This window comes from Xenopus tropicalis, chromosome 9 (assembly GCF_000004195.4).
Source record: "Xenopus tropicalis strain Nigerian chromosome 9, UCB_Xtro_10.0, whole genome shotgun sequence".
NCBI classification, from domain to species: Eukaryota; Metazoa; Chordata; class Amphibia; order Anura; family Pipidae; genus Xenopus; species Xenopus tropicalis.
In genome coordinates, this window is record NC_030685.2 from 19,973,070 (window position 1) to 19,986,361 (window position 13,292).

The 13,292-nt window shown below is 45.0% G+C and overlaps 1 protein-coding gene across 4 annotated transcripts in view; it reads left to right on the forward strand.

Annotated features, from left to right (window-relative positions):
• The window catches only part of arhgap17 (Rho GTPase activating protein 17), a 70,634-nt gene continuing 57,342 nt past the window's right edge, over positions 1 to 13,292 (forward strand). For all 4 annotated transcript variants that reach the window (XR_209038.4, XM_004918036.4, XM_002932466.5 and 1 more), the window contains exon 1: positions 1 to 232. Coding sequence is in view for 3 of the 4 variants with exons in the window: in XM_004918036.4 (XP_004918093.1) it covers positions 180 to 232 (53 nt within the window). In the remaining variant the exon portion in view is untranslated. The remainder of the gene's footprint in view (positions 233 to 13,292) is intronic.

Genomic DNA, 13,292 nt, shown 5'->3' on the forward strand with positions numbered 1-13,292 from the left:
GGAGTGCGGGGGAGGGAGGAGGCAGTTACAGGGAGGTGCCGCCTTCTCCCACTCACCGGGCTTGGGACGTAGAACCTTAGTGTTGGGGGCTTCCTGAGTTCGAGCCCATGGATTAGCCGCAGGGGGAAGCGCCGGTTCCGAGTTGGTTCTGTGGCAGTGCGGGCACGGCACCAGGCACCATGAAGAAGCAGTTCAATCGCATGAAGGTTCTGGCGAACCAGACCGTAGGGAGGTGAGTGCGCGGCCGCAGCGGGACTTGGGCTCCGGCGGGGTAACTTACCGGCTGCTGTGCCTGCTGGGCACGTCGGGGGGGTCGCAGCGCAGGCCTGGGGCAACATGGACTCCCGGGACACTGAGTCTGGGGCAAGTTGGGGGCTTGGGGCACTGACTCTGGGGCAAGTTGGGGGCTTGGGGCACTGACTCTGGGGCAAGTTGGGGGCTTGAGGCACTGAGTCTGGGGCAAGTTGGGGGCTTGAGGCACTGAGTCTGGGGCAAGTTGGGGGCTTGAGGCACGGAGTCTGGGGCAAGTTGGGGGCTTGAGGCACTGACTTGGGAACAAGCCGGGGAGGGACCCTGACTCTGGGGGACTTTGAGGGGTTTGCCTGACTTACTTTGGGCCAAATGTGGGACCTGGGGGACTAAGTCCTGGGGCAAGTTTGAGTTCTAGGCTGGCCCCCGAACTCTGGGGCATGCTGGGGTCCCGAACCACGAACTCTGGAATATTTCAGGGTTCTAGGTCGCTGGTAATAAAGCAAATTGGGGGGCTTGGGATACTGCCTCTTGGGCATGCAGGGGCGTGTCTCCTTGGGCCCCTGGGCATGCAGGGGCGTGTCTCCTTGGGCCCCTGGGCATGTTGGGGCACAGTCTAGTTCCTAATTTGATAGCAAGGGGGGCTGTTTATTTTGAGGTGGGGATTAGTAGAGAGTGTAAAGCAGCAGGTATATGTTAGGGGTAGGGTGTCTGGGAGGCAGTACTGTGACTGTTTGCATGGGGCGGGGGGGTAACTGAATATAATGGGCCAGGCGGGAGTACACTGTATACTGCTGGAGGGGTGGGGCTAGTGCAAAGTATACTGTTTGGGGGGGGGGGGTATTAGGGTTCAGGTGTGGTGACTTTGATGTGGATGTATTGGAGTTGGAGATTGGACTCTAATGGGACCAAGGCCCATTAACTGAGTGTATAGGACCATTCAGGGCTCCGCACAGTATGTAGGGATGGTTAGGGCAGGGGCACAGACTGGGGCTTAGTGCTGGGATTTGGCCCACAGTATACAGGGCCTGGTGGGTTTCAGGCACAGAATTACAAGTGGGCTCTATATTTCTATCTTTAGAGCGATAATGAGATTTAATAGGGGCCTTGGTCAGTGTGTATATTACACACCGAGGCCCTCCCTTCATTCAGTTGCTGCCACATCTTCCTCATACCTCTATTAAGCTGAGGTCTTATGTTTGCTTTGTACCATCATTCTCTCTACATTGTATTAACATTTACCCATATGGCACCATCTCTACAGAGGGCAGCTCCTGGTCTTATGTGTTTAAAGTTCTGTATTCCTGCAATATTGCCCTGTCTGTGTATATTGGCTGCAACCTTTTAGCACTTTAGCTCTTTTTGATCATTTGCACTGTTTTGGCTTCTCTTGGTATTGATGCCCTGAGGGCTCATTGAGGGTCGTATACCTGTGAGCTGGCTTGCAGGCCATTCCTGCCTAAGGCAACGCTCGTCATTCCTAAACATTTGGGGAATGCTGCTGTCCAACTGTTTGCCTTTAGTGGTACAACCACAGCCCCCGGCATGCCCCTGTACAGAGGAACATCGGCCTCCAGCAGAATAAAGCTCAGCCAACCTCCGTGACCATTTGTAAATACCAAGAAACCCTGAGACTCTCATTAATGCTCCTGCCAGAATTCCAAGTAATAGCTGTATCCATAGAACTCAGACTGCATATTCCAAATATTTGGCTGGGCAGATCTACAGTGTTTTGAATTTTGTTGGTCATTTTTTTTAATGAGTTTGGCCTGTCATAGCTGCTGTTTTCATACCAAACATTAGGAAAAAGTTTAGTTCCCTAGCATTTTCTGCTGAGTTCCTAAAGATCCGGGATTTACTTCTTGCCAGAGTTTAGAAAAAAGTTTTATTCTAAAAAGTCCCAACATATCGAGCACAAACAGTACTCTTCCTCAGGGACAAACATAATATCTAATATATATAATGTGTGTATGTGTATAGATGGATCATATTCTGCGCTGTACACCTCAAACTATTGAATATAGAGATGATACAGTATCACATGGGCCCTGGCTATTTTGGATACAGAACAGAATTATTCCCAAGCAGTCTATGGCAAGACCAGGGGCAAAGAGGCAGTCAGAAATTGCGTCCACTCACTTGTGTCGAAGTCAGATGCTATTTGTGGTTGAGTGATTGGGAGTGTTTCTAGTTGGGTCAGTGGGCATTTACAGTGGGGATCCTGCTCCGATGTGTCATTACTTATCCAGTGGGCTGGTCCGATTGGCCTTTTGAAGTTATAAAACATTAAAGTTGATAGGTTTAAAAAAAGACAAGTCTATCTGCTATGTACAGGTTTGGGATCCGTTATCCAGAAACCTGCTATTCTGAAAGCTCTGAATTACGGGAAGGCCATCTCCCATGTAGTCCATTTTAAACAAATAATTCAAATTTTTAAAAATGATTTCCTGTTTCTCTGTAGTAAAACGGTGCCTTGAACTTGAGCCCAGCTAAGATATAATTAATCCTTATTGAAGGAAAAGCAATACTATTGTGTTTATTTAATGCTTAAGTTATATTTAGGAGACTTAAAGTATGGTCATCCAAATTATGGAAAGACCCCTTATCCAGTAAGCCCCATGTCCCGAGAGATTCTGGATAACCGGTCCAGTTTCTGTATTGTGTAACTCTTAAAGACAAGTATACCAGAGCTAGCAGATAATTCACCCTAATATATTTAGACTAGTGGGCCATCTTTGGTTTGGTTGTACACTGCCATCAGTAGTATGAATTGGATGTAGCCGCATAGGTTGATACTGGATAAAGTGTTCCTTTTTCTTTTATTGATGGTTTACTGATCAGGGTATATGACTGGACGGGCTCTTACCCGTGTCTGTCTCCTAGGGCTCCCCTGAGAGCCTGACACCCTGGGCCCACTCTTTTACAACAAATGGAGTAGATAGTGCAAGATATGGCATACACTTTATTTAGAGGGCAAAGCTTTTGGATGTGCCTGAACCCGGAGCCCCTGTGTCAGATGGGTGTTGGCACATTGGAGTGCATTTTGACGCTGAAATACACAAGTATGTAATTACAAGTATTTTGTCAATTGCACCGTATTGCTGAAGGCGTTCCGCAGGCGTAACGCTACACTTTGTACAGCTCTGTTGTTTATACCGCTTAGAGAGTGGCTTCCATGGAATCTGTGTGGGTTGCATTATTACATATTGCCTTTACCAGAATTGTTAAGGAATAGCCACCCGTAGTAACGTCTGTGCTCCAGCAGCTGCCCATGTACCACATGCCATTCTGGCAGCTGGAGAGTTAACTGGGCTTTCTATTGCACTTAAAGCTCATAAAAAAGGGCGTAAATATATATCTTCTCAGGCCTCTCCCTATTAACCCCAGAAGCACCTTCCTTATGGCAAGTGTTTTTAGGGCTGCAACCAATTTTCATTCTCCCATTCAGTTTAATAACCAATGAGTCTTAAGATCTCATTTAATTGGACACCTCAGTCCTGCCAGTAATTAATTAAAGAGCAACTATGCTATTGCTTTTTTTAAAAATTTTACATGTGTCTGGAAGCATTACAAAGGCAAATTGCTACCTGCCATTTGCTAAGGCAATGGGTTCTTGGTGGCACTCTCGGGTGGCCTCGAGTATATGCCCCCAATAACCTTTAATATACATATTTATCTGTGAAATAAAAGTTTGTTTAGACCCAGCCTTATGCCAGGCAGGCTTAAGCTGCTTATATGGCCCCTCAGACTTGAGTTGGCAGTTTTCTTGCCTGTGTGTGTGGGCCCTCCCTGAATAGTTATGTGGCCAGAAATCTATCAAGCAGGTTTAAAAATCTGGTCAGGTAAAGAATGCATTGTCAAGGTTATGTGATTATCGTCTGACTGCCTTCATTGGCGCTGACTATCATCCAGTTATTGACTCAGCCAAATGATCAGATTTGCCAGATATGGCCCAATACATAGGTTGCCACATCAGGCAAAGATCGTACAGTCAAAGATCACCTGACCACGCATGTCTTCGGGTACTATATTTGCGTATAAGTTGTATCTGCGTTGGAAAAGCTGTTTTGGGGCATCAGGTGGCTTTATATACTCTAAATAGTGTCTATAATGGGCAGCACATTGGCTTAGGGGTTATAGCAGCCTTGCAGCACTGAGGTCCTAGATTCATTCATAAAGTTAAGAATCCGTTAAATAATAAGGCACCGGGGGCATGTTGCAAACAAGGAAGGGAACGGTCTGTGTTGCCCTATCTATATACCCCTCTCAGGGTTTCTCTTCTGCACTGGAATGCAGGCTGCCTCATTAGCACTGGTATCTCCTCTGTCCGTGCCGGCCTGCCATCTGGTCACCACCATGTGAGGAATGTATGGATCCCCTCCCAGCAATTGGGATTTCTCGGAGTGGTTTCTAATACGATTCACATGACAGTGCAGGGTTAGGCACATGGCTTGCGCTCCAGATGATGCACAACTACAGCTGTCAGAAATCTTTTTTAACACAAACTTTAACAGTGCTTATAGTTTTGCACCATAGGTTTAGATTCCATGTTCATTTTAAAAGTTATGTGGCCTTATTTGCTTTACTTCCACTCACATAGTGGAAGGGAACGTCTATCCCATGTGAATAAGCCTTTCGGATAAAGGAAATTACGTGTGCAAAGGTGGCTTACACAGATCTTAACACTACTTGGCTGCAAACAGGATAAATGAAATCGAGAGGATCCAATAGTTTGGCCCCAAGCCAACAATCAGATCTTAATGGGGGCCTACAATGACCCGCCGCTCAAGTACCGGAAACAGTGTGCCGTTGCTGTCCTTGCCAGATGGGATTTTCAAATCTGCATGACACGTATGATATCGATCAGGCAGCAGCCAACGTCGACCTGTGCATGGCCAGTTTAATAGAGGAATATGCCGCATACCAGATCGATTCAGCTGCTTATCTGCCCATGTATGGGGCCCAGGGCTTATTCCATCAGACAGGTTTTGATTTTCCCGTAGCAGTTGGTGATGCAGTCCTCGCTCCGACGGCCTGTACCCCCCTAGGGCCAAATGATCCAATCAGCCCACTATCGGCTACCTTAGGTGAGCATATCGGGTTTTCCATGCTCGCCAAACAAGCAGATCTTATAAGGTATGGCAACCTTAAGCTGTTGGGGCTTTAGAAAGGATAATATTAATATAGAGTTTGATTATAAAGACACACGTTTCTCTGATCTTTTGCCTTCCAGATGGGTAAAGTATTGTGTGCCCATGAAGTTCCAGCAGCCTCGAAGTTAACCTTTGCACCACCACAGCTGCTGTGTCTGCAGTCTCTTTTCTAAAGGAATGTGCAGCATCCTAGAAAATATTCCAAATCTTTCCTCCCAAAAGGCTCATATAGCTGGGAGAACATATTGTTTTAACATTCAGAGATGAAACCATAAATTGCCAGTGAACATGGAAGCTTGCTTCCAAGCCTATAAAGTAGAAACTCCCTGCCAGTGGCTCACAAGCATTGTGGTTGTAGCTGCCTCTTTAAGTGTTGCACTTTTGGTAAGAAGAATGATTCCGGTTGTAGGCAAAGAAGAAAGTGATATCCGCCTGCGCCCGGGCCGATTCGATGATTCCGCGTACAGGCAGGAGAAGACTGATGACAGTGCAGGTGCTGATTCTTGGACTATGTTTTTCTGCAGGCCAAGAATCAGCCCCAGGTACTGTCAGCCTTACTGATGATGTCTTTATTCATTCCATTGTAGTCAGATGGTTAAAAAAAAAAAAAAAAGGTTACCTTCACAAAAAGTTGGCTAGATCCAAACCTTAATTTGTATATTAAAATTTGAGCAAAATCAAAAATTTGCATCAGCTGTTAATAAGAACATTGTCTCTTTTGGTTAGTTGCAGGTTTCAGATTCAGTTCCTTCAGGCCCTTATGATCTGAATACTGGCTGTGGTCGACCAGTACGAATTCATTTTCCTTGAGCCCTAGAAGGTTTTTACAGAATCCCAAGTCAGCACGCCATCTGCGAGGGCTAGGGTGGCCGGAGAAGTTGCAAACAGTTTGCTACCCAGAAATAAGTTTGGCTAGCTTTCTGTAGCTACAATCCTTGGGTGTCAAGTTGAACTGTGCACCCCTACATACTTCCCACAAGGGCTCTACAAGCATTCATACTGATTATGGATACAGTGAATCCAAACTGCTTGTGTATTTTGATTTCTAGAAAAAAAATTGGCTGTACCCCATCATTTTACTGCAATGAATGCCTACAGTAACATGACAGTTGGCACTGGCATCCTCATCGTCGCTGAATGCCAAAAATTTGCTTTGTTATTGTTATACGAGTAGAATAATTTGAAGACAATGCCGTCACACAGTGGCCACTACGAGCCTGCCCTATTAATAATACCAGCCTATCGCAGTCATTTCAAAAACTTACCGGCACGCATACACTTCCACTTCCTGCTGTTGCTGAACTTGAATAACAAGTTGTTAAGCAGTAACTAGATAGTCACAGTTTCGCAGACTCATGGCCTAAGGGCTTATTCACACTAGTGACAATATAGCTGCCCCCAGTGAGGCGTACTACACTGAGGGTTATGGCAAAACAGCATTGGAGCGGTTTCTTGGCCTGCGTTTTCTTGGTCTGTTCTCGCACCTACTGTGTTTCTCCGAAAATAAGACCTACCCAAAAAATAAGCCCTAGCAGGATTTCTATGCATTTGTTAAATATAAGCCCTACCCCAAAAATAAGACCTAGTGATGGACGTGGCTATGCAGCGTATCTGCCCCACCAACAAGGTCGGCTCCCCCTGTCAGGTCCCGGCCATCCTGTGCACGCTGAGGCTTCAGGTGAAGACGGATACATAGAGACTGGAGGTCTCCACAGTGAAATGAGGAGCAGGACGCTTTGCTTTTTTACCATATTGTGTGTTCCCAGGGGGAAGAAGGAAAGCTGTGGCTGCTATTTTACCCAGCACCAGTCCAGCAACAGTGTGTGGGCCTCTCTCACCCCCCCCCCCCCCCCCACAAACACTTCTTAATAAAAATAAGACATACCCTGAAAATAAGCCCTAGTGTGGCTTCTTAAGAAAAAATAAATATAAGACAGTGTCTTATTTTTGGGGAAACACGGTACATTCTTTCATTGTCAGGGCAGACTGGCTCTACACAATAGTTACAAAATTGCACCTATCCATGTGTTTGGCCCTGTGCCTTAAAGATGGTTGGTTTCAAATGAAGTATAGTTTTTAGAAACTGGTTGCTTCTTTTTAAACCACTATTCAAGTCCATTATCAAAATGTAACTTAACGCTACATATTAAAAGGTCTGCAAGAGGATCATAACATTAGGCAACATTTTGTAACCATTTATTGTCCATTAATAGAATTGCTGTACTCACTAGTATCCTGGTCAGGTAGACTTGTGCCCAACCGGGACCCACCAACCTATATATCCCCAGACCTGCTAGCTAACCCCGACAGCAAATAGGTAGCTTACCTTCCGACCCATTACCCGTGAAACCGGAAGTAACATCACATCCAGTCAATGGTCAGATCAAAAGGGTAATGGAAAAAAAACTTGCTGTATCCTCAGTGGAGGTTGGGAGGGATCACTCCCGCACCGTAGCTGGGTACCCAAGTGGATTACCCACAGACTGCCCACACAGTCAAGAGAAACACGGACTTTCTGCCCCATAGGCCCACATGTCATTCATGTCCCCAATTCTGCACCATGTTACCTGTATCGCCAATATATTAGGGAAGGTTTTACACCTATTCAATAACAGCCTTAAAATAAACATGGGTGCAAATTAAGGGAAGTTAAAGTCTGCAGTCTGGGTGACTCCTGAAACAGGAGAGTGAACGTGTCTGCCCATATGTGGCCCGAGATTGAGCGACACTTACTTATTAGCCTGGGGACCCTGCCAAATTCCACAGACACCTTTCTCACATACCTACTGGCCCTGCCTTTAAAACCTTCTCTCTGGCTTCCTCCTCCATAGGGTAATATCATTCCTTTCTATCTGTGGTGCAAATCCTCCTTATCTGTAATCAGATGAGTGCAAACATGGTGGTTTGTTTGACTGTTGCAGGTTTTGCCTGCTTAAAACAACACATTCTGGCTGCAACTGCTCTCGGCTGAAGTCAGCATGAAAGTGTCAGCACGGGCAAATTTTCACAAGATTCTCTCCTAAAAATACACTCTCGCCCGTGCTGCCATTCACGGTGGCTTCAATGGGAGCCACTTTGTGAGTTTTCTAGCCAGCAGTGATCTAAAATGCAATTTTGATGAAATACCTGGAAACCTTGTTTGCGACTAAAGGTGGCCATACACGGACCGATTTTTTACTTACAAACGACCGATTCCCGAACGATCCGATGCTATCGTTAAGTTATCGTATAGTTGGTGGTGTACGAACGATCGTCGGCCCACTAAACGAGCCGACATTATCGTCCCCAAAATCGATCGGCCAGGTTTAAAAATTTTGGTCGTTTAACGATAAAATCTGCCAGTTGGTGTGAGTGTCAGACATTTATCTTTCAACGATTGTTCTCTGCGCATGTCACGATTGCCAGCAGCAAAAGTCAACGACATCGATCGTACGTAGATGTACGATCGTAGGTATTTTACGATAATGATGCGACAAAATCTTTCCCGAATTATCGTTGCCCGTGGATGGCATATCGTATGGGAACTCGATCGCCATACGATCGTTTGTCGATATAATCGTTCATCGCACAACGAGCGAAATCGCCTCGTGTATGGCCACCTTAAGATACAATAATTTCCTTGCAAAAGACTAAATATTTACAGATGCACAGCTGGCCATTACCAAAGTCAGTAAATATATCTTGACCAATATGCTAAAAATATTCGTGATACATAAGGGCTCTAACTATACTATTAAATGAAGCTATTTTCTGTCATTTGAGGTATTAGTACATTTATACCTGTAATTGCAGCACCTTGAACACGCAGTCAGCGAGAAGGCTTTTCCTGAATGGGATGCACTTTGACCAGATTGTAGCCACAGCATAAACACTGGATAGGAGACGTACACACTCGGATGTGGAAGATTTTGTGTGCGTTTAAGGCGGTTTTGTAAAGTTTTTAAATAAATATAAAGGGCACATATTAGAGGAAAATGTTTTTCCCCTTCTCGAAGTGCAGGCTCGTAGAGACTGTGCTCTGGTTGGGGGAAACAATACTACTTATAATAGTAGGGCTGTTCTGGGGGAAGAAGATGAGGTCTCCTTTGTGCCATTGGGGAAGGGCAAGTGGGACTCTGTATGATTATAAGGATTCAGAGTCACCTTGGGGCTCTCCTTGATCTGTATTGAAAGATCTATTGCCATATAGTTGTACAGAGATGATACATCAGGCCCTGTCCCAATGGAGCTTACACTCCCAATCACATTCCTACTAAGAAGCCTGGTGACCTGCCTGTGGGTTTTTTTGAAGTGTGGAGAGGAAACCCAAACAGGTACAGGTGTTGCCTATGACGGCTGGAGAGCCACAGTGTTGGAAAATTGCTCTAGATCAGCGGTTCTCAACCTGTGGGTCAGGACCCCTTTGGGGGTCGAATAACCCTTTTACAGGGGTCACCTAAGACCAGCGGAAAACACATTTCCGATGGTCTTAGGAATAATTGTATGGTTGGGGGACACCACAACATGAGGAACTGTATTAAAGGGTCGCAGCATTAGGAAGGTTGAGAACAACTGCTCTAGATCATATCGTATGTGGCTGCCATACTGTTGCTTTATTAGGGATGGTTTAACAGCAAGAAGCTGTCGCACTTCCTTGGAAACCTCAGGGACCCCAGTGTTACTGCAGATGTACTACTTTTTGGAAAAGTCTGAAATCACAAAGTACCCCTCCCTCTGAACTTGCTCTCTCTGCTACTTTCACTTTTGCTTTCCTGTAAGTCACCTTGGTTCCATTGAATTATCTGAATATTTTTTTCTGGTGATGACCATTTTTAAACAATGGGAGAGCTGTATGGCTCCATGCCTGGCATTTCCAGGGTGGCTTTTAAGCACATGCCAGGGACCAGCGCCATTTGAAGTGCAATGTGTACACTAATTGGCTTCAAGCCTTGATTAACATTTTGTGTATTAGGCACTGTGATTACCTATTTGGTGACTGAAGCAACAAGGGAGTTGGAGTGACCTCTAGGCTCCCAAATGGGTAACATGGGAATTGAACACAGCCCTGAATCTTGGCCACAGATAGCCACTTGAGGAAACCAGCTGCGCTCCAGCTGCTTTTAGACTATCACTCCAGTTATCCTGTGGCAGGTGGGGCGGCCCAAGGACTCCAAGAAATTTATAGAATTAGAATAGCTTTCTAACACTTCAGGGAATACTGGGGCCTTCTAAGAATCCTACATCTGTATGGCTTGTTATGGGTATAGCAGGGCCTGATAACTATTAAAGCTGTATTTTCACAGCCACAAAATGCCTGTGTGCCGTGACTCTTAGAAAATGCTTGATAGTGGCCAAAAACTTCGGCCTAGAGCTTTGCCTTCTCTGTGACCTGCAGAGTGTCAGGGTGTGGGGCTTTCTCTGGACACTGAACTCTGGCAGCAAATAATCATCACTGTAGGTGGCATTTACTGTATAATCTTCCAATATAGTGTAGGGGGACTGATGTAAATGTATGTGTTTTCGGTCAGATCAAGGCACAAATATGTATGTTGTAAATATGCAAGATTTTAGTAATTTGGTTAGGAAAAAATAATGCCATCGCTTGGTGATAAAGCATTACACCGTAAGCCCAAAATTCTCCCCGAGGCTGCGGCTTTATGATGCTTAGTCACAGAACCCTCTTGAATGCCCAACAGCGTTTTTGTTTTTTTATTCTAATACAAAAGGACTCTTTAATGGACAAACAAGCTCGGCCTGTGTTTGTTGCCATTTCGGGAAAGTGCTGACTCGAGAAATTTTCTTCTAAAACAGTAACCAGAGAAGAGCTCCAGTCTATAGAGCTTGTTCCTGTTTCATCCCTCCGAGAAATGGGCCGCCCCGTGTTTTACCAAAGGGATGGGGGATATTTAGATTTAGCATTACCCATAATCCCTAGGAATTATTTTTTGCTAAAGAATTGCTTTTTATCCCATCAGAACTATGAATTATTGAGAGTGCTTCTAGTCATTTTTGAGAGTGATTGAATTCAGTGAAAACTTACTGTATATTGCTTTTTTCATTTATATGTAAGTGACTGACTTGTAGATGGGGCTCAGATGCAGCCAGATTAGTGCATTTTTGCTTAATTTTACCACCCAGTGGGCAGGGGGTCAAATTGGGCAGATCTGATCCTTTGGCCCTGTCACAATAAGCAAATGCAGACCTGTCGGAAAAGGACTGTATCAATGGCCAGATGCCACCTACTCAATAGATATCTAGGGGATCCCAGACAGGAAAGACATTTTTTAGCTTAAATGGCATTTATTGTTTTTGCTTGGGTGGGAATTTTATTTGCTTCTAGTGGAATTAGAGCTGGGCGGTATGACCAAAAATTTATATCGCGGTATTTTTCAAAATTATATCGGTATCACGGTATTTGACGGTATATAAATAAAAAATAAATAATAAATATTGGTGGCCAGGGCCCCCCCAACCCCAACCCCCCCCCCAACCAGAACTTCAGCAGAACTTACCCAACTTGTGGTTCCTCCAGCTCCAGTGATGCGTCCTAGCGACGTCGCGTGCGCGCTGACGGCACGTACGCACGTGTGCTGACATCACGTACACACGCGCGCAACCCGGAAATACTTAGAAAAATTGCCAGGAGGCGCGCACACCGGTATGGCGGTATGTTAAAAATTTATATCATTTTTTTAAAAAAAAAAAACGGTGTTCGGTTTTTATCGGTATACCGCCCAGCACTAAGTGGAATTATGGTAAAGCACCAAATGGCTCACTTAGGTGATAATGGGGCCCTGGCATTTAAAGTACACAGAGGCCCAAACAGTCCTAATAAATTCTGACTGTCTATGGCAGGGCTATCCAACCCACGGGCCAGATGTGGCCCTCCAAAGGATTTTTATGTCCCCCAGTCTGCTATAGGACTCCACAGACTTCATTTTAATATAATCTGTCCCTCAAACATGAGAATTAATCTGCCCCCTACATGTAATAAATTGGACAGCACAGATCTTATGGTATCTTAAAGCAACCCCTCTGGCATTTGCCACAATCTAGAGATTGCCAGATGAACCAGTAAGCGGCTTGTTCAATAAATGACCATTTTCTTCGCTTTGCAAGACCTGTGAGTGCAGTCTTATATGATCAGTTTGGTATCTATAATCTTTATAATGTGTGTGATTTAGAAGGCAGGGCAAAGAAAGGCAGAAACAAGCAGTTACTTCTGGCCCATAAATAACTGCTGAGCATACTATGTTCCGCCAAGTTATTTATACAGGGATATATACATATATATATATAAGCTTATTTTAAAGCAGGCCACTTAATGTTTGGCAATGAATGGCGGGACATGCTCAGTGATTTTAGAGAGAGGAATTTTATGTTAGTGCTTGTATTTAGTTACAGCCTAGCTTCCCAAACCCTAGAGGTGGCTCCCATGGGGGGGCTCAGGTTTGGCTCAATGACTTATTCCCTGTCCCGGATATTCCTGGATACAAATTCTGGGGTCTCTGATTTTTTTGTCCCCTTCGCAGTTGTCATAATAGTAACAGTGCTGGATATGGAAACTAGAATTCATATTGCTTATTTCCTGGCGTTGATTGCAGTGGAAAATACCGGAGCTTTGTTTAAAATAAAAATAAATACAATTACTGAGGAGGAAATAAGGAAAATCTGCAGAATGAAGTTTTGCTTAATATTATATTGAACTCACTCTCAGTGGGTGTTAGTTAAAGGAGTTGTTCACCTTCAAATGAACTTTTAATATGATGTAGAGCAGGGGTGGCCAATACGTCGATCGCGGTCCACCAGTTGATCCTGGTCCACCAGTCGATCCCCCGTGGATCACTGGTGGACCGTGATGAAGCCGGGGATGCAGAAGTGCTGCGTGAATGTGTACGTACGCTGAGCCGC